The 21,110-nt window shown below is 55.5% G+C and overlaps 1 protein-coding gene across 2 annotated transcripts in view; it reads left to right on the forward strand.

The window, feature by feature from the left end:
• Nucleotides 1-1,538: 1,538 nt before the first annotated feature.
• The window catches only part of LRP1 (LDL receptor related protein 1), a 79,452-nt gene continuing 59,880 nt past the window's right edge, over nucleotides 1,539-21,110 (forward strand). The window contains exons 1-6 of one of the 2 annotated variants that reach the window (XM_032874527.1): nucleotides 1,539-2,084; nucleotides 10,635-10,757; nucleotides 12,962-13,099; nucleotides 15,242-15,361; nucleotides 16,753-16,881; nucleotides 17,006-17,269. In XM_032874527.1, coding sequence (XP_032730418.1) covers nucleotides 2,018-2,084; nucleotides 10,635-10,757; nucleotides 12,962-13,099; nucleotides 15,242-15,361; nucleotides 16,753-16,881; nucleotides 17,006-17,269 — 841 coding nt within the window. In that variant the 5' untranslated portion in view covers nucleotides 1,539-2,017. The remainder of the gene's footprint in view (nucleotides 2,085-10,634; nucleotides 10,758-12,961; nucleotides 13,100-15,241; nucleotides 15,362-16,752; nucleotides 16,882-17,005; nucleotides 17,270-21,110) is intronic. The other variant, XM_032874528.1, reaches the window with a different exon arrangement.

Here is a 21,110-nt window from a genome sequence, read left to right on the forward strand (position 1 = left end):
TCCCTCTCCTCCCTGCTTGTGCTTTCTCTCACTATCTCTGTCACTATCTGTTTCTCTCTCAAATAAATAAATAAAACATTTTAAAAAAAGTTTCTAGCCCAGGAGACTAAAAGCAAGTGACCTTGGCCCTGAGCAAAGTGAGCCCAGAGGATGTTCTGTTTGGGGGAAATGTCCAGTTCCTTCTGGATTCTCGCTTTCATTGTCATCAGTGGGACAAGTCCTCCATGCTGCTCTGCTTTTTGCCAGGGACAGACTGGTGTGAGGACTTGGGGCCCTTCCCATTCCTCAAGTAGAATTTAAAAAGCAAGAAGGGTGGTGCAATCCTCTCTCATCTCTAATGTCAATTTCTGTCCGGCAGTCAACCTTGCCTACTGCCTCCCTGAACTCTGACTTCCAGACACCAGAAAGTCAGACACCCAAGGTCCAACCTTAAAACACCACCCAGAAGGGGGCAGTGGCCAGAACCACATCCACCCGGCTCTGGGAACCGCCCGGCGCCTTCACGACTCAAAGGAGCACTCCCCGTGCGGGCTCGGGGCCCGGACAAAGGTCCGACACTCAGCGGCCATCTCAGAACCCGAGGTCTGGAAGCAGGGGGTCACAGTCCCGCGTCTTATTCCAAAGCCCTGTTGCTCGGAATCTAATACCCCGACTTGGTGGGAAGTCAATCTGAAGGTAAAGAAAAACCAAAACACCAAACAAAACATAAATGAGCCCAGACCTCTTGGGGTGAAGAGGGGTGGCCCTTTCTCAACCCCACCCGCTGGTGACTCACCTCCCTCCAAACCAGGGCTCGCCCCTCCCGCGCCCGGTGCCAGGCGAACAGGGTGGGGCGGGTACTAAGGTGGGCTCCATCCCCAAGCCCTGGGCGGGCGGACAAGCTCCGGCGTGTCCCCGCGGGTGTCCCTGTTTACTCTGAGCCCAGGAGCAAGGTGGGGGCGGGCCCTCGCAGCCCCTCCCCCACCCCGCCCCCCTCCTCCAAAAGCCCCAATCCGGGTCTTGGTTTTACAAAGTCTCCAAATCAAACCTCAGCTTTTCTCCGTATCTTCCTCGCGGACTGGCGGCCCCTACCCCCACTCCGGGGAGGAGAGGCACAGTCAGGGTTCCCCGAGGAAATCAGGCCTCGGCCGGGATCCCGGGGTCTCGGATCCCTAGACGGAGTCTGAACTCCCACGGCATGACACAGAGTTTCAAAGAGAAGCCCCTCATCCCTCGCCCACTGTCCAATCTCCCCTCGGCCCTTTAGCTCTCTGAGGCACGAGGGAGAAGGCCCAGTCGGGGGAGAAGGCCCCAAACTGGCTAGAGGGGGTCCGGGGACCTCCACTCCGGGACCGCTGGCCAGAGCTCCAAATATTGTCGCGGCTCCGACTCCCCCTCCCCAGGGCAGCGCGCCAAATCGGCGCATGCGCACTCACAGGATTGCCGCGTAGCTCTTTCTCCCCCACCCCTTTCTTTCCCCGCCCCTTCTCTCCCTCCCTCCTTTGCCCGTCCCCCCCCCCTACCCCCCCCACCCACCCCCCCCCCCCCCGTCGCGGCACCTTAGTCCAGGGAACAGTGGTGCGAGCTCCAGGCCCGTGCACTGAGGAGGCGGAAACCGGGGGAGCCCCCAGAGCTCCATCAGGCCCCTTCCAAAGGCTCCCCCACCCGGTCCACGCCCCCCACCCCCTACCCCGCCTCCTCCCAATTGTGCATTTTTGCAGCCGGAGGCGGCTCGGAGATGGGGCTGTGAGCTTCGCTCGGGGAGGGGGAAAGAGGGGAGAAGAGAAAAGCTGGGGGTGAAGGGTTTGGATTTGGGAGCAGGGGGCGGGCGCACCCCCGTCAGAAGGCCCTCCCCAAGGGGCTCTGAACTCTACCTCTTCACCCACGCCCCTGATGCTCTTTGCTTAAGGATAGGATAAGAATAGAGGAGGAGGAGGGGAGAAGGAGGAAAAAGGGGGACCCCCCAATTGGGGGGGGGCGACGGCAAGAAGTAGCAGGCCCAAAGGGGAGGGGGCTGCTGCTTGCATCAGCCCACACCATGCTGACCCCGCCGCGGCTGCTGTTGCTGCCCCTGCTCTCAGCTCTCGTCGCGGCCGCTATCGACGGTGAGTGAGATTCCGCGGCCCCCTTGGACCCCTGGGGACACCCACTCCCCAGCCCCCACTCCTGCGCTCAGATGGGGAAGGGAGACGCGGGAGGGGGTGCCTTTTGTTATCCCAGTCCAGCTGACACAGCAGCGGCCCGACTGGGGGCGGGGATGGGGGTCCGATTTGGAGGATGGGGGCCCTGGGTAAATGATGCTTCCGGGACCCCCCAGCCCAAACAAAGACCAGAGGCCTGGGAAGGGAGAAGAGGGCTCCCCTTTTTTCTGATTCTGGGATCGAGAGGCCTTCTCTTCCTATATCTGGTTGGGGAGGGCCTCCTCCTCCCCTACATCCTCCACCCCCCCCCCCAATCTGAAATGTGAAGGAATCCGGATTTGCAATGTACGGCTGCAAAAGGGGGCGGGAGGGGGGGGCGCTTTGCAGTGGCTTCTGAATCTGGAAGGGAAGCTGGGTCAGGGTTGCCCCGCTGGGCAGAGGGCAGGCAGGCCGGGGAAGGCTGTGGGTGGGGAGAGGGAGGGCCGCGGGGAAGGCCCCCTGCTTGGGTGTGGAATCTGGGCCCTGGAGACCAGGCTTTGGAGGCCTGGGTCCAGGATCCAGCGGGGCTGCCCGCCTGGGTTCCTAAGTGGGCACTTCCCCCTCTCAGGGCCTCTGTCAGTAGCCTGGATAGGGCTGTTGGGGGTGGGGGGCAGCGATGCTATGTGACTTTGAATTTTCCTTCTTAATTCCTGGGAGCTTTGAGATGAAAAAACGTCAGATGTCATCATTGGGGAAGGGGACTGGAGAATGGCCTGGAATGCTGAGGTGGGAGGGAGGAGGAAGGCTGCTTTCTCCCTGACTTCTGGCTTGATCACAGTTTAGACTGGAAGGAGAGCTGGAGGTTGGATGGGGGTTATGACTATGCCCCTGCCCCCCAATTCCCTGCTCCTTTAGTAAATGTGTTTATTTCTCTCCATCATTTCCCCATTTCCCACCCCCGCCCCCGGCCGCCCCAACACACACACTTTGTATACTGTAGTTGGGCTTTGGCTAGGACATAGTCCTTTTGGGAAATGAGGTGCCCCCTCTCCCCCTTTATGTCAGCTATTTTTCTTTTCCTTGTGAGTCACTGGTTCAAGTCTTGCCTAAGCTTTGAGCTAGGATCATGGGGTTGGGCTGGGCTGGGCCCCTGATTTGAGGAGGGTGGAATCTCATCCCTTCCTGTCATTTTAATCCATCCATCCAGGGAAAAAACTGGTTCCAATACCATCATGCACCCCTCCTCCATCTTCTAAATTTTGCCAGGTTGGGATTGGGAAATTTTTTCTCTGAAATCAGATTATCTCTCCTCCTCCCCTCCCCTCCCCCCAACTTGCTCCAGTTTGAGGAGAGAGGTTAGAGGGTCAGGAAGTAACTGTGCCCAGAAAGGCAGTATTTTCAGTGACACCCCCCCACACACACACAAGATGCCATCTTGGGGAATGTCTGTCCCCTTCCCCACCACTACCTCAATTATCTGCCCAAGAGGAGGAAAGAGGCTCTCTCCTGAGTATTCTCTAGACCAGCCCTCACAGGCAGCCCTAGCCCATGAGTTCCTTGTTATACATGTTCTTTCCTCTTTTTCTCAACTCAGTGAGGTGGAAGGGGAAACTAAGGCAGAAAGGTTTAGGTGCATGATTTCTAGGAGGAATAGAAAAAAAAATTTTAAGAGTCCCCTCAGGAACCCCCATGATAGAGGGTGGATGGAGTTAGGCAAAAGCAAGAGGGGTCTCTGTGGAAAGCAGAAAAGGTCCCCAGCCCACTCAGGAAGGGCACCAGGTTGCCTCACCCGCAAGGTTCTAAGGGTGGTTCTATTTACCATGCTCTAGGTTCGTTGGTGGTGGGTGGAAGTGGGAGATACTGGTCATGTTCTTCTTAACTGTCTCCCAACCCTTTCTTAAAATTTCCACTGAGCCCACATCTGTAACCCAGCTCAAACTAAACTGTATCCAAAGTCCCAGGAAGAGGACCCCTCCCCAGGCACACTCTACTACTCTTCCCTTGGGAATGGGAATATGAACCATTGGTTCTGCCCCACTCTGAAGGGTGGGAAAGGGGAATTGCAGAGACCTGTAGGGCCAGTGCTATCCAGCCCAGCCTAGAGGATTCTCTTATCTCTACCCCTGCCCTCATGCCTTGGGCCCACAGACATGGAACGTTCTTTACTTTCCAAAGAAGGAAACCTCCTGACCCCAGATACCTCAGTGCTGAACCTTTCTTTCTGCTGCTATCACAGGCCTTGCTGCTTTCCCCCTACAAGAGCAGCCCTAGGAGCCTTCCTCACCTCTTCTGCTTTGTCGGCTATGCCTGAACTCACACGGGGTTCCCTTCTTTTGGGGGAGCAGTGTCACTCCGCTAGTAAGCAGAATTGAGTGGGGTTGCTACCAGGGAGGATGGGGACACAGATGAGGTGGGGGATGGGCACGGGAGTTATTGAGGACTGTGCTGAGACTAGGATTATCTTGGTGTGGGAAGGGCAGCCCCAGCAGACCACGCTCAGGGAAGGTGGACTCCCTCCTTCTCTCCACACCCCTCTCCATCTTCTCTCCACACCCCTCTCCACACACCCCCTTGAGCCAGTGTATTACCAGTTACCAGACAAGCGACACAGCTGAAGTGAGTTATGAGGCTGAGGTGTTTGCCTCTCTCTAAGAGAAGGTTCCAAACTCCTTTTTTCCCCAGCCAGACCCAGATCCTTGAACACTTCCCTTCCTCCTGGTCTTTCAAAGCGGGAACGTGTAGTGCATTGATTTGGGGATGGGAGGGGTATTTTGATGTTTGAGGCTACTTCACAAGACTTCCTTTTCGTCCAGTCTTGCTCCCCCTTCGTCCATTTTCTCCATATATATAATTCCCCCCCCCCCAACTTCTCTACCGTCACTGAGCTTCTTAAGGATGCAGCTGGGGTCCTGGCCAGAACCAGGCCTGGTCCGCATCCCCCTCAACTCTTCCAAACTACTTCCTCTAGGAAGCCCTTCTTTACACAAGTCTAACTTTCTTTCCTCCTGCTGCCGTCTTAGCCTTTGCACATCAGAACCCCAAGCTTATTGCCCTTTAGTCATCTCTTGTCAGGGTCCCCTCACTCTGTGGACTTGCCAGCCTTTAAGCCTTCTGGCTCTGGACTAGGGGGAATCTGGGTGCAGTTGATTGGGGCCATACAAGGTCCTTGACCCAGTGGAGCTGGGTTCTGGGGGTGAACATTTGGAGAACTTAGTCCCACCCCACTGTGTTCAGTCCCAGATTTTAGCCCAGTTAGCTGGATCCTGCATTGTTTGGAGAAGGAAGCAGTTGGCTCTGGAGTGCTTCCGGTGCCGTGACCCCCAGCACCAGTGGAAAACCTCCCCAGTTAGAGGTGAGGGATAGTGGTGGGGGAGAGGTATTTATTTGTACCTCTTCCTCCCTCAGGAGAGATGAGAGCCTCTCCCAGGCCTTGGCTTCCCTGGCTGAAGAGCTCCAGTCTTCTTCCCCCACCTCCCTATTCTGTGGGAGGCATTAACCCCTGTTCTGGGTATCCCTTGGGTCACACACTGCTAGGACAGGGACTCTGTCTCCCTAAGTCAGGATATATGCTGCCCCCACCCTACTCTGAGTCTCAGGGGGCTTATTATTTTCTGGGTTCATCCCAAGACAACGGTGCCATTATCTTGGCAACTTCTGGGCTGAGACCCCTTCCTGTCTATTTTTCCTCCGTCTGCTGTCATTCGTTTGTGCTGTCTTGGCTCCTTGGGACCTCTCACTGTCTCTCATCCTCTCAGTTCATCTCTCTCTGGTTGCCTACCCTTTGTGGCATTCTCTTATCTCTTTTGGTCTCCCTTGCTTGATTTGTCTCTGTCTGTCTTATCTACCTCCATCCAGGCCTGTGGGGGTCCCCAAAAGTACCTGAGAACCGGCGTCTTTCCTGGGCTTTCCCACATGCTCTGCAGTTCGCCCCTCGTCATTTTGGAGTTATTCTCCCCTCCCAGGTCAGAGTCTGAATGTCCCGTTCTGCAGTTCCCCCTCCGCTCTCCTCCAAGCTTTTCTCTCTTCTTCCCCCTCCGCTAAGTTTAGGAATGGGTTTTGGAGAGAATGTTTCTGGAGGAAGGGAACTTGATACCCTTCGTGGGCTGAGTAACAGGGGAAAGGAGATCTGTCAGAGGAAAGGGGGAGGTTAGACTTCTGGCAGAACTTCCTTATGACCTGAGAACTGGAGAAAGGTGTGGGAAATAAGTCGGGGGCTCAGAGCTTCTCCTTCTGCTGAACATAAACCATGTGTGTGTGTTGGGGGGTAGGTGGAGAGGGCTTGTAAAGGCCTGGTGAGAGATAGAGGATGACCTCCGGAGGCCTTCAGGGGCTCCGAATTTTACTTATGGGGAAAGGAAAAGATGGTGGGGAGGTCACTGGTCAGACTAATGTCCTGCTGAGTCAATATTGACTCAGGATGGAGGGGGAGACCCTTCCCCTTCCCTGGCAATCCAAGCCATCCCGTCTGTACGTCTGTCCAGGCCGCAAAGCAGAGGCCCAGACTCAGGAATGACAAAAATGTGTCTGAGCCTCACTGAGCTGCGGGGAAGGAGCCACCGGGTAACACCCAAAATACATAAAATTCAGTGAAAAGCTCTCGGTTTGGGTCTGGGAGGCCCTGCTGCCCCACCCCGTGTGTTTGAAAGCTTAGATTCCTGCAGGCTCTGCCCTCCAGCTCCTGACCTCCCCCCCAGGCTCCTCAGTTCCCTTAGATAGCTCCTGTGGTTCCCTTTAGAAAATACCCCCCGCCAAGGGCCTATCTCTCCTTCTGCTGCATCTGCTCTTGAAAAGGGCCTCAGGGTCTGTTTCACGCTTTCCTGGCCTCAAGTCTCCTGGTCTTTTAGGAAGAAGCGCCATCTGAGGTCTCAGCTTCCTTCCTCACCCTCACTGCTCCCAAAGGGATCAATGGCTGGGTTTCCTCCTTTGGAGAAGACTCCCTCAGGGTCTGTTCTTTCCTGTCATCCTCTCTTCTCTGGCCAGGCACTCTTACCCTCTCTTCCCCACCCCACCCCCAAGGTCCCAGAATGGGACAGAGGACGACAGCCAAGGCTCAAGCAGGGCAGTGGGGTCCGTGTTGTGTCTGGACACACACCCAAGCCTACACCTCCTGTCCTGGCTCCAGCTTGGTGGCCCTGGGGGCCATGGCTGGGCTGGGTGCCTGGGTTTGAGGGGGGAGCAGGGGTGTTGGCCAGACTTAGCATGGCAGTCACATTCAACTCCAGGCAAAGCTGAGAACAGACGGCCCCTGTGTCCTGGTGTTCTCGCTGTAACCTCGCTCACTCTCCTCCCTTTCCAGTCCTCTCCTCCTTCTTCTTCCTCTGTCTTCCCTCACTGTTCTGTTCTTGTCCCTCTCTGCCTCCTCCACCACTCGCTCCTCTCCAAGGAGCCCTGAAGGTCACTGCCACCCCCTACAATCTCTTTCTCTACTCCTAGTGCCAGAGAACCAAAATATTCTCCCTGTTGGTTCCTTTTCTTCATCTTTTTTCATCTGGCCCCATCCTCGTGGCCAGTGAGGAAACCACCTGTTTGTTCAGTTACTAAATCACTCTGTGCCTCAGTTTCCTCAGCTGTACGAGGGAGATCGCAATGGTACCCACCTCCCAGGGTTGTGAGGATTTAAGTGAGTTCACATGTACCAGTGTTTCAGTTCAGTGTCTGACGCATAGTGACCAGGTTGAAAAGTGTTAGGTCCCATCATTAGGAAGCCCCGGTTGTTGTGAGGGGGTCAGGCAGGGGAGGCTGGTGGCTGGTTTGCTCCTGAATTTGGGACCGCATGTTTCCCTCACCTAAGCGGCAAGCCACAGAGGTGGGTTTTCTGGGTGCTGGTGTCAGAGGCAGAAGGCTCAGCCAGGGGAGTGGGGTTGGCTGGGATTTCTGAGCAGGTTGCAAGTGCCCTCCCTACCCCACCCCCAGTGCAGCTCCCTCCCACCTCTGAGGGAGGCTTCTCTTGGCTGTGTAGACTGCCCCAAAGTAGGTTAGTTGTTTCTTTCCTCCACTCCCCCTGAAGGAAATCAAAGACAGGCCTCAGCCTTCAAACTCCAGATTCCTGGGGCTTTCTCCACCATCCCGGACAGGAAGGAAGTGCTTTCACATATCTCTCCGAGATTCTTGGGCTGCCCTGTCCCTTGGGAGCAGTGCAGCACCCCCAAGTCCTTCTGCCCTGGGCCCGAAGAGGTGCTGCTGTGGGACAAGGACCCGAGTGCTCCTCTCCCTTTCCCTCCCCCCATCCCCCACTCCCCTCCCTCCGCAAGAGCACATCTGGTTTGTGAATCTCTCTCATTCCAGCTTTTGGAGTTTGCCAGCTGCTGTTTCCTCTGCTGAGTTTAGGCCAAAAGTGGGGGTGGGGGGCAGCTTGTGGGGGGAGAGCAAAGTGAAGGCCAATGGAGGGGAGATCGTGGCAGGGACATGGAATGGAGGGGAGGTTGGAGTGGCCAACCAGTGACCTCATGGGGCTAGGAGTTCTGCCTTGGGGAGGAGTGGGAGCATGGACTAAATCCATGTGAAGGGGTGGGGGTGGCATGGGGGCCATTTCTGGGCTCCAAACAGCCCATCTGCCTTTAGTCCCATTCCAGCCCCTTCTACGCCCCCCACCGGCTCCCCCCAGCCAGTCTCGGCTGGCCAGGGGAAGAGGACCGGTCTCCGGCATGCTAACTAGGCTGGCGGGCTGTTTCCCGGGAAGACCTCACAGCTGGCCCAGTGGGGCAATGAACTCAGCATTATCCACCTCCTCAAGGGGCCTTTATTCCCTGCTCAGGGTGGGAGGTAGGGGAGGGGGTGGGGGAGCCTGGCCAGGCCATCCCTGATGTGTTTCCTGAACTCGGCTCTCATCCTGGCCAGGGGCCTGAGTGCAGTCCCCTCTGCCAGAGATGGGGCTTAGGGAGGGAGGCCATCGTCTCCGTGTGGCCCTCCTCAGACTCTATCCCTTCCAGCTCAGAGCCCTGACATACTTTATTTATGCTCTGTCCCAGCCCTGAGCTCATTCTGCCCTGCATTTGAGTTAGTTGTGTACAGCTGTCTTCCCAGGGGGGTTGGGGATCCCAAGGGGGCACCTCACTCCTTCTCGGCACCCCAGTGCCCAGTACAGCACCTAACACAGAGCTGGTCTTCAGTGCAAACCAGCTGAATAGAGCTGGAATCGTCCACGGGCTGAGGAAAAGGTGACGATGGGCTGGGAGACTGGGAACCCAGCCCTGGGTGGGAACAAAGGAGAGCAGGGGACTTTTCTTCCCATGGAGGCCATGGTGATGGGGTTGGAAGGAATACCTCCGAGTGGGAAGACTGATGGGGACCACACTGGTTAAAAGCATAGACTTGGCTCACTTGTTTCAGTCCTAGTTTTGTCACTTGCCTGCCATGTGACCCTACCCTCTTTGGGGCTCAGTTTCCTCATCTATGAAATGACAGTATTAGTATTACCTATTTTGTCATATTGTGGAGAGGATTAAATGAGATGATACATGGAAAGAACTGGTTTACCACAGTTCCAGCACATGCTGAGCCCACAATAAGAGTTAGTGTTACCATTCTTAATTCCTCCTTGAGGAAGAAGGTAGGAAATCCGAGTAGGAGCAGAGGAAGGCTGGTGGGGGTGAAGGCTGGGGCAAAGACATCCTGGGCTGAAACCAGCTCTTGTAGGTTACCCTGGTCCTTCTCCTTCCTTGGATCTCCAGCTGTGGCCTCCTGAGCCGTCTTAGGTGCCTCTTATCTCGCACGACATCTGTTGAAAGTCCTCCCTGAGGTTTCACCAGCAAGGGAAGCTGTGTCTTTAGAGAACAGAGGTGGAGGCTGGGCTTTCCCCCACTCCACCCCACCCCACCATGCCCTCCTGTACCTCTGCTGATACAATCTCCAAGTCACTGCTGTGCCAAGGGCACTGCCCCCCCCAACACTTCCTGTCCAGGGGCCTGGTGGTTAGGACTTGGAGATGGGCAGGGTGATGGGTTTCAGGGACTAGGAGTGTCCCAGAGGGCACACTGAGCAGAGAGGTTAAAAAAGAGCAGCTCTTGGGACGCCTGACTGGCTCCGTCGGGTGAGCGTGCAACTTTTGATCTCAGGGTCATGAGTTCGAGCCCCATGTTGGGTGTAGAACTTACTCAAACAAAACAAAACAAAAAGGCAGTTCTGGGCTTCTAGTTAGAGGGAAAGGAAGATAAAGAGGAAACATGTCAAAGGCCTAAATGCGCCTTCTTCACCGTCACCCTGTCGGCAAAGCTGGGGCTGCTGGTGTCCGGCCAGAGCCACGCAGAACAGCAAGGGCTTTGACCCTGATGACTGAAGGAGGGACACACTGGACAGGCAGCATATGGGGCTGGATCGGGGGCTGTAAAATGTGTTCCCTGCCTCCTTCCCCTCCTCCTACCACAGGCACACAGTGTTCAGGATCGACCCCCAGCCCCCTGCCATTCCTGGGCCCCTGGACTGCAGCTCAGAGTCTGGGCCACATGGAGACTGATGCTGGGGAAGGAATAGGAGCTCTAGGGGACTTTAAGGCCTCCATCCTTCATTTCCACCCTCATTTTCTTTCCTTACTCTTAGCCCCTAAGACTTGCAGCCCCAAGCAGTTTGCCTGCAGAGACCAGATCACCTGTATCTCAAAGGGCTGGCGGTGCGATGGTGAGAGGGACTGCCCGGATGGCTCTGACGAGGCCCCTGAGATATGTAAGTACCTTTTCTCATCCCTCCCCCTAAACACCTTTCCGTTTTGGCGCAGGCAGTTTGGGATAAGGACAGTTGACCTCTAGCCCGGTGTGGACCTTGCTCTGTGATTGTTTGCCCATGACATAGCTAAAACTCTACCCTTCTTCAAAGTGCCCGGCATGGTGCCTGACGTGCTCAGAAATGGCACCTCGGATTGCTCTGTTAATGGCTGCACCCCCGAGCCTGGCAGGGACTTTGTTGTCTGGGCTGACAGCTTTGCCGGAAGGAGAGGGAGCCTGACTTCCCTGCCCTTTGGCTCGGTCCTCTTCTTCCCATCTCGGAGACTTCTGACTCTTGATAAGTGCCCCCCAGGTCTTGCTGCGTCCCCTTCCTATCCTCACGCTCCCAGGCCAAAGGCCACTGGCTTTGCTTAGTCTCGGTACCAGAAGCTCCACCCCTGTGTGTTTCCCGCCACCCCCGCCTTCCCCTGCCCCAGTAAGTGGTGTAATCAGAGGCAGCTGTTTAAACTGGGAAAAAGGTCCCCACCCAGCCTTTACCCTGCCAGTGGGGGGTGGAGGACTTGCTGGCAGGACCCCAGAGTCCTGGGCAGCTGGCAGAGTCCTGGGGTCTCCACCTTCAGCCTCTCCCTGCTTGGCTCATCTGGGCCATGATCTAGGAGACCCTGCGTTCCTAGGTCTGTCCCTGTTCCTTCTCATAGCTTTATCCTGCTGCAGCTCCATCCCCTGTCCTCTCCCCATACCCTCACCCGCAATTATCAGGGGTAATTTTAGGGCCAGAAAGGGAGCCACCAGTTCTCTCTGCCTCACCCCCATACCCTGCCTTTGAAGGGTAGGGCCAGAGATATTCTGCAAGGGTTTCTATGGTGAAGGTGGTTCAGCCTGGAGTCTCATCGCTTCTCGCTTTTGGCTAAGTTCAAGTGCAGCCTGGAGTCTTCTTGACTGATGCTACCTTTATGCCCTACAAATGGGGATGCAGAAGCCCAACCTCAGACAGATGACCCCAGATACTCAAGAGCAAGCTCAGACTCAGACTCCAGCTGCACACTCCTCCCCAGGCACACGTGGGTAGACGCACACACACAGACACTTTCTCTCTCACACACACTGTCTGTTGTGCGAGTCCGTAAGTCGTGGTGGGTACCCCAGCCCCCTGGGCTCAGCCAGCATCCTAGTCTGCATGGCCTCCTTAGGCTTCCCTGAGGAGCTCTATCCTGCCACCCCAGGCCCATCATCAGTGGGCCATAACCTCTGACGCTTCCCAGATCCTTCTATCGGGCAGGCTCTGGGGTTGGTCATCTAGAGTGGTGTCGTCCAGTAGAAGTGTAATGCAAGCCACGCATGCAATTTTGAAATTTTCTAGTAGCTACATTACAAATGGTAAAAGAAGAGGCGCCTGGGTGGCTCAGGCAGTTGGACGTCCAACTCTTGGTATCGACTCAGGTCTTGGTCTCTGAGTCGTGGGTTTGGGCCCCCACCTTGGGCTCTGTGCTGGGGGTTGAGGGGAGAGAGCCTACTTAATAAAAATAAAAATAAATAAAAACCAGAAAAGTAGGTAGGTGAAGTTAATTTTAACTGTGTGTGACCCAGTGTATCTGAAATACTATTATTTCCATATTTTAATCATGGAATATTGGTAATGAGGTCTTTTGTGTTCTTTTGTGTGTGTGTGTGTTTGTGTGTGTGTGTGGTATTAAGTCCTCCAAAGCCAGGGTGTATTTTATATTCCAGTTCGAACTGTCACAATCAGGTACTTGAGAGCCACATATGGCTGTTGCTATGTGTTGGACAGTGTGGTTCTAGGTAACCTGGTGTGGCTTTCAGCCCCATGCTCCTGGCCCTGGGGAACTATGGGAAGGCGGTGTTCTCTAACATGAGTTAGACTCTGCTTTCCTCGGCTCTTCCAGCCCTCTCACTTCTAAACCTCATCCTGTCTCCTGAGTGTACGACATGGAGGTGTTGGGCTCCATGCGGACCGGGTGCATGGGGAGTGGACTCTGTGGAAAGCGCAATTCTCCCCTCCCCCGGCTGCGCGGCTCCCATTAGGAATGGTATAGAAAAGCTCTAGGCCCCTGAGGCCTCCTGAGAAGGAAGAAGTACAGGTGTCCGAAGCGACACTCTCTCTGTCCTCATCCCCACCCCGGGGGGGGGACAGCCTGCCAGACCGTGTAGCCGGCTTACTCATCTGGCCTTTCTGTGTGCCCGCAGGTCCACAGAGTAAGGCCCAGCGATGTCAGCCAAACGAGCACAATTGCCTGGGCACCGAGCTGTGTGTTCTCATGTCCCGCCTCTGCAACGGGGTTCAGGACTGCGCAGATGGGTCAGACGAGGGGCCCCACTGCCGAGGTAAGGGCCCTTCTGCCTCTCCTGACCTGGGAGATGGACACCGGGAGTTCTCAGCTGTGCACTTGGTGGTTCTCAGCATCTGAGGACTGTCCTCACACCTGCTGTGGGGATGAGGCCTTGTCCTGCGCCGGTTCTCCCAAATCAGCGGGCCTTTGGGCTTGGGGCTGGGTCAGCAGCCCTCAGGGATCAGCCTGGCCTGGGCACTTCTCTTCCGGCTGTGTGTGCCTGAGCAAGTCACTCCTTCTCCCTCTGGACCCCAGGATCCTGCCTGTAAAATGAGAGTTCGGCACTATTTTCATCCTTTGTTGTTGTAAATAGTGGGATCCTGGCTTCAAATGGTTTCTTACATGAAAGCTGAGTATGAATAGGGAAGGGCAGATGCCGGGATTGGTGCTGGTGGTGGGGATATGGTGCTTGGATCACCTGCCTCCTGGCCAGTGCCCCCGAAGGCATTCCCCACCCCCACCCCTGTCCCGCTCAGGCTACAGGAAGTGCAGATCTTTGAGACACTCTCAAGCGGCCTGATGGGAAGGTCACCCAGACTGAGGAGGGGACTTTAGGAGGATAGGTCCCTTCCCCTCTGCAGCTCAGGTCACCAGCTCTACTGTTCTTCCCCTGAAGGCCCCTGTGGGCCAGGGAGAACCTGGGTCATTCCTGAGCAACAGGGGAGGTTTTGTCATGAAGACAGAGCCTCGGGCCTGCGAGGCAGGGACCAGGGAATGAGGCAGGGACCAGGGAATGACGACTTCTCCCTTCTGCTGAGCTCAAGGCCTCCAGAACCCGAGCAAACTGCCAGGTGGGTGGCGTCCTGTGCTGGTACGCCCGCCCGTTAGAAACATCTGCTTGTGGGAGGGGACACATCTGGACCCTGTTCACTGAGGGCAGGGAGTGCAGAGCAAAGAGTTCGTGGGAGATTTGTATCCTTTCCTTGGGTCGATTTGGCATGTTATTGTCTAGAGCTCCTGGGGTGGGATGCAGAGCTCGGGCCTAGGGGCTGACTTTACTAACCATGCCCATCGAATCTTATCTCATGGTACGGGTTCAGGTTTGTTTCCTTTTAATACTTTGTCAGCATCAAAAACAACAAAGAACCTCGAGAACGTAGTGTTTGAACTCCCTTCTCTGCTATTAGAGAGGTTGGGCCTCCTTATCCTCCTGCCACATGTCCAGAAGAGAAATTCTTTTCTAGATTTTCTTGGACAAACAATATCGTCCCCGCCCCCACTCTCACTCCTACACCCCACTTTGTGGGGAAAGGCTGGCCAGGCAGCACCTTTGGGCTCTTTGGGTAGAGGCGAAGAGGAGAGGAAATAACTGGGGCCTGGCCCCCCATCCCAGCTCCTCCTGGCAGGCTTAGTGCCTCTAAACATCTTAGCATCTCGGGTAGCTCTCTCTCCTAGGTGGGGGGGGGGGAGTGGGGGTGTGAGGCAACCGGACAAAGGGATCTTTGTGGCCAGGCCGCCTGGCCCCACGCAAGGCCATTAATTGGGTCGCTGGTCTGGGGGGGCAGCCGCTCTCCCACCTCTTCCCCCTCCTGTTTCATTCCCTTCTGTCTCCCCTGTGGAAGTGGGTCAGTGGCAGGAGGAAGATTAGAGAAAGGTCCTGAGGGAACCAATTTTCTCCTCCTCCCATTTTCCACCTGGACCTTGGACCTTCTCTCTGAGGCCTCCAGGGATGGGCTGGAGGGGTGCTTCCAGACCAGAGCTGGGATCCTGAGGGCAGAGACCCTATCCCATGCCCACTCCTCACCGTCAACCCTGAAGCCAGCACTATAGTACCTAGGCAGTGCAGATAAGAGGCAAATGAAGGGACTGAGACTCCCTGTCCTCGCTCCCTGCTGACCCCAGCAAGTGCCAGAACCCCTCTCTTAGGGGATGGAGGGAGTCCAGAGCAACCGGAGCAGGCAGATACGGCTTCTAAGCCATAATTCACAATATTATATATATAAAATATATATATTGGGCCCATCTTATACCCTCCCTGGCTCTCAGTTTCCTCACTTGCAAAATATATTAGATGATTCCTGAAGCCTCTTCTGTCTCCCACCCTGCGGGCCTCGGAAGTGGTTTCCCAAGAGTTGACTGGAGTTGGGGGACCGTGACAGTCTGGGGGCCTGAGTGCGTCTTGCCTGCCCCCCCACAGAGCTCCAAGGACCCTGTTCTCAGCTCGGCTGCCAGCACCACTGTGTCCCCACACTCAACGGGCCCACCTGCTACTGCAACAGCAGCTTTCAGCTGCAGGCGGATGGCAAGACCTGCAAAGGTATGTGAGCCTTGTGCCCGCGTGGACCTGCTGAGGGGCGTGGCTGGGGGCGGGCGTGGGGCGGGGCCAGCGCGGAGGAGGGAAACGAGGCATAAGGGACAAGAGAAGCCGCCGGCACCCCCCACTCCCGGCCTGCGGCACCAGGGCCATGGCTGTGAGCCCTAACCACTTGTTGTCACCAGATTTCTGAATTCCTCTTCAAATTTCATACGTGGTATACGTGAGTTTTCTTGTAAAAACCTTACAGCATTGTAGGTAAAACCGAAGCCCCCTTTGACCAGTCCTCTTCAGCTCTGCTCCCTTTCCCATCTCTGGCCGTCAGCTCTGTTATCAGGTTGCTGCCTCTGTCTCCAGGCCTTTTTCTGTACGTTGGTATGCACGTATTTGCAGATAATCGAGTTGAAAGCACTGTTTACATGCGTGTGCTCTTTTCACGTAAATGGCACAGCGTACATTCCTTTCCTCAGTTTTTTTCACTGGGTGCATTCTAGAGAGTTTCCCATATTAATATGCAGAGATCTACCTCGGTCTTTTAGGAACCACTATGAAGTATGACTGTTACCACAGTTTGCTTGGCCATCTCCCTGTTGGTGAGTGAGATGTCCCAATTTCTCTCTGTCACGAACAGTTCGTCCTCATCTGTTTTAAATTTACCTCCCTGGGGTCTTTGCACAAATGCCACTTTCTCAGGGAGGCCATCCCTAAAATCACAACCCACCGCCTGCATTCTCTCCCCCCATCTTTGCTTAACAGTTTTCCCACCAGCCACTTCCCACTACACTAGCCCCTCTAACATATAGTTTACTTTTTTATTTCATTTATTATGGAAATGCCAATATTTCATTTATTATCAGAATTTAAATTTCGTGAGTTTGAATATATTTTATTCATGGCTATATCCTCAGAGCCTAGGACGGTACCTGGCATCGAGCAGGTCCTCAGGAAGTCTTTTTTTTTTTTTTTAATATTTTATTTATTTATTTGACAGAGATAGATCACAAGGAGGCAGAGAGGCAGGCAGAGAGAGAGAGGGAGAAGCAGGCTCCCTGCCGAGCAGAGAGCCCGATGTGGGGCTCGATCCCAGGACCCTGAGATCATGATCCAAGCCGAAGGCAGAGGCTTAACCCTCTGAGCCACCCAGGTGCCCCAGGAAGTCTTTTTCTGAATGAATGGGTGACGTGCGTGTGTGTGGGTGTTTCACTAAGGACCGATTCCAAGTCTGGACTTGCTAGGTGATGAAGTTTGCACATCTCTCCTTGTGATAGATGCTGCCAAATTGTCCTCCAAAGTAGCCATAAGGATGGACAGCCCCACTGGTGAGGTCTGAGGGCACCCACTTCCCTGCCCTCATTACACTGGAGATGACCGCGCTTTTGCCCCTCTCCCCGCAGACTTTGACGAATGCTCAATATACGGCACTTGCAGCCAGCTCTGCACCAACACAGACGGCTCCTTTACGTGTGGCTGTGTGGAAGGGTACCTCCTGCAGCCAGACAACCGCTCCTGCAAGGCCAAGAATGGTAGGTGGAGTCCCCTGCGGCCACAGCGATAGATGGCCCCCAAGTTGTTCCTGGGGAGGGGGGCGGCCTGAGATGTCCTAGAAGAGTCCCTTGCCACATAGCCCCTTCTCTCCTTCATCTACAGAGCCAGTAGACCGGCCCCCCGTGCTGCTGATTGCCAACTCCCAGAACATCCTGGCCACGTACCTGAGTGGGGCCCAAGTGTCTACCATCACACCCACTAGTACGCGGCAGACCACAGCCATGGACTTCAGCTATGCCAATGAGACTGTGTGTTGGGTGCATGTTGGGGACAGTGCTGCCCAGACGCAGCTCAAGTGTGCCCGCATGCCTGGCCTGAAGGGCTTCGTGGATGAGCACACCATCAACATCTCCCTCAGTCTGCACCGTGAGTCGCTTGCTCCCGGTCTGGAGAGCAGGGGAGGGCAGGCAAGATGGGGCAAGCTGGAGCCTGCCTGAGACAGAGGCAGAGGCAGAGGATTAGATGGGATGACCCCTGTCTGGGGCAGGAGTCTAAATAAAAAGCCCTTGACCGAGACCAAGGCAAGGGGCTGCACAAAATGACACCTATTTGGGGGTCAGAGGCAGACTGATGGCTCTGCTTCCTTCCCTCTCTCTGAGCCAGGTCTCTAGATGGCTCCTGATTTTTGGGCCAGAGCCAAGGGAGAGGGCAAAGGCGGCCACAAATGGTCAATCTCCAGAGACCAGGGACTGTCCCCTCTCAGAGGGAGGAGTGTTCATTAGACCACAGAGGGGCTTTCCCATGAAGCAGGAGCCAGGGAAAGGGAAAGAAAGGGCCTGGAGCCCAGGCAGAGCCTTGCTAGGTTGTGGCTGAGGGCAAAGATGCCAGGGCCTGGCTGGGACTATCCCCTGGCTCTGTTATTTTCCTTGGGGCCATCATCAGAATGGACCCACTGCTGCAGGGTGAGTGTGGGGGTGGGGGTCCTCAGGCTGTTTTGGGGGGCTTTGTGGCAGTAACTGAGACTAGGAGAGGAGCAGAGAGCACTGGGACCACAGGATATTTTAGGACCTCTGGGATGTTTCCATCCCAGTTCGAACTCTCTCCCTGGGCTGTACTTTGCTATCTTAGGGGTAGAAGCAGGGGTACACCTAGGGGTGGGGCCAGGGCATAGACCACTGCCTGAGGCAGCCCTGCTCATGTCCGATGCTGTTACCTAAATGAACAAAACATCTGGCACCATCACGATTCCAGGAAGCACACTGCAGAGATGAGGGGGAACATCTGGCCTTGGTTGACCTGACCCCGGAGAAGGAGGGTAACTTGATCTGTGATCTTGAGTAAATCAAGGTGTGCCTGCTTTGATTTCCTCATCTGCCTCACGGCTTTGAGCTTGCCTGTCCAGAGCAGATCAGTTGAAGTGAAAGCGAGAGGTAACCCATAAGGTTTAGAATTGTGAGCCTTGGGCCTGCTAGAAGATCTTGAAGTTCTTCATTGCCTCCCTGTATGATGATCACCACAAAAGACAGATCCCAGGAGGACACACGGGCTTAGTTCTGGACTAGCAGCGGTTCCTGAGAGCCCTCTGCGGCCTCATCGTCTGGTCCAGCTCCTCCAGAGCGTCCCAGGGGTGTCTCTGGGCTGTTGGTCACCAGGGATCACATGTGACTGGACATGTCTTTCTTGGAATGCCAGGCTGGGGGCTGCCACGCTTGGTTGGGCAGATCAGGGAACCCAGTGGCAGCTAGGGTAGCACAGGGCAAGACCCCAAGAGACAGCTGCCCTCTCCCTGCTCCTTGTTGATAGCCCCACCCAACAGGCCTGTCTGGGCAAACAGCTCTGGCAGCTCCCTCCTTGGCCCTGCCTCAGGGCCAGACGATGGGCTCGTGGGTAGGCGGCTGGCGAGGGCACCCTGATGGGAAACTTCTCAGCTTTTGCTCTGGCCTGGCCCCTTCCCCTGCCTTCTGCCAAAGGAGAAGCAGGAAATAAGCTCAGGAGGGTACCCCTCCCTTAGCAAATAGAGCCTTGCCTCCCAGTCTGCTAGATTCATTGGGCCCCTCTGGGGCAGAGTCCAGGAGGCAGGGACAGACCTCATCTGGGGAGGGAGGCTAGTCCAGTAGGTGAGTGGGTTCCCATTGCCCCAGCCTCTGTCCCTCCTCCCCGCCCCCACCCCACCCCCCATGCCGCCTGGATGTCTGGCTGTCACCCTGAGGATAGTTGTTTTGCTCTCATCCCACAGACTAATTATGGGCCCTGAGATGAGGATGTCGGAAGTGTCTCTCCCCTAGCACCCTCCCCCATCCCTTGTTCAGCCCCTTCCCAGGAGAAGCTGAGTGGCCTGTCCTGGTGTGCGGGTGGCTGATCCCAGGCACTCACCTGTGCAGTGGGCTGCTGGCCTGTAATTAGCTCCAAAGGGGGGATGAAGAAGAAAGGCTGCTGCTTTCTCCTGCTTTCTCTGCCTCCTAGGGGAGCTCTCCCTGCAATCATATCATTCCTGGCTATGACCATGACCTCCACTGCACCTCTGGGAGGGAGCCCCATGCAGGAGGGAGGAGTCTGACAATTGAGAGGTGCTGGGGCCCCAGAGGCCAAGAGGCAGAGAGAGCCTACTTGCTGGTGTGGGAAGAAAGGGGAGCCTGCCCCAGAGAAAACTCTGGTAACAGAAATAGAATAGAAAAAAGGAAGGAGGCCAGGAAGTGAGCCTGTTTCACATGGGTCCTAGGGCATGTGTGCTCCAGACCCGCTCGGAGTCCTGAGAGCCCTCAGAGGGCCCCTCCAAGACCTTGCCATGCTCAGTGGTCGCTGCAGTCTCCAGGAGAGGCTCCATGGAGCCAGCATGGGGTCGAAGCTCCTGCTTTTTCCTGTCTTGATCCCAGCTCCTTCTCTCTGTTTCTACTCAAGAGTTGGGGAACACTTTCTGACCCACTTCCTCACATGTTCTGGAAGGGGGTGTGCGTGTGTGCGCGCGTCCGCACGTGCTTTCCTCCCTTAACTGAGCCCCGGCTGCCAACACTTCTTCCTCTGTCTGTGACTTTCACTGGCCTGGACCGGGGCGGGGGGAGAGGGGGACTTTGGGGGCTAAGTCCTCACCCCTCCTCCTCCCTCCTGGGATGCATTCCCAGGGCCCATCCTCCTTTCTGCCACTGTGCCAGCAGCATGGGGAGGTCTCTGTGGATTCTGATTCTGGAAACATGGTAGTGAGAGCCAGAAGACCCTTAGGGAGGACTGAGGCTGACCCCTCAGTCTGGTACCGGCTTTCCCAAAGCAGGGATGCCTTGATTTTCGGTGGTACATGGACATGCATGTTTTTATTGTTATGGTTACGTTTTTATGTAATGCCCATTAGGAGACTCCTATAACTAGCACATCAAATCTATGATTTCATAGATGGCTTAAGATGCAGCAAAATAAGAGACGTGAGTTGATGTACAGTAACAGTAGGTAAATGATAGTATCAGCTGTATATAACCGTGGCAAGCATTTTGAAAATGATACACAGAAGACTGAAGTTATGGAAACTGAGACCCAGAGGGTTCAGTAGCCCTGATAGTAGCAGAGCCAGGCCCAGCCTGCCTCCTGTGCCTTTCACCACTGACCACTGGCTCAGGAAACCTTAGGTTCTGCCCAGCCCCTTGCAGGGCTGCCCCTAGGCAGGGCTGGGGGTCAGGTCAGTAGACTGACCCACCCTCCCAACCTCCCCACCCCCATCCCTGCATTGCCTTAGCTGTGCTCCTCTGACCTGTCTTCCACTGGCTCTGAGGATGTTTTCCCCATAAAAAGAATGAGGGCAGCCTGCAGAAATGGGGCCCTGGGAAGGAGTGTGTGGGGGGAGGGAAGGTTCTGACGCTGCACGTAGAAGCCTTAAAGGAAGGAACTTTTGCTGAAATCACTTAGGGTGTGAGGGGATGCTTTGGAAGGGCCCTCTGGGGTCCTCTGGTCTCTTCCCTGCATCATGCCGCATGTGGGAAGGAGAGGGGAGGCAGAAAAGGCCCCCGAGGCTACAAGCAGCAAGGTTGCGAAATGAGTCCCCAAGTCCAGCTGGCCAGCTTCACTTAGCCCTCCCTCTTTCTTTGTGTGCCTGTGTTATGTGTGTGCTTAAAATCACAACAGGAAATGGGTAGTGATGTGTCTAGAGGGAAGGCAGGGGGTAGGCAGAGAGTAGCCCCCTGAGTCTGCGATGAACTGACTTCCCCAGCTGGAAGGGGAGCCGTATTCCTCCTGAGCTGGGCGGCCCGGGCCCTCTCAGCATTCCCCCCTATGCATATGGAAC

Source organism: Lontra canadensis, unplaced genomic scaffold, assembly GCF_010015895.1.
Source record: "Lontra canadensis isolate GAN:19392208 unplaced genomic scaffold, GSC_riverotter_1.0 scaffold53, whole genome shotgun sequence".
Lineage (NCBI taxonomy): Eukaryota > Metazoa > Chordata > Mammalia > Carnivora > Mustelidae > Lontra > Lontra canadensis.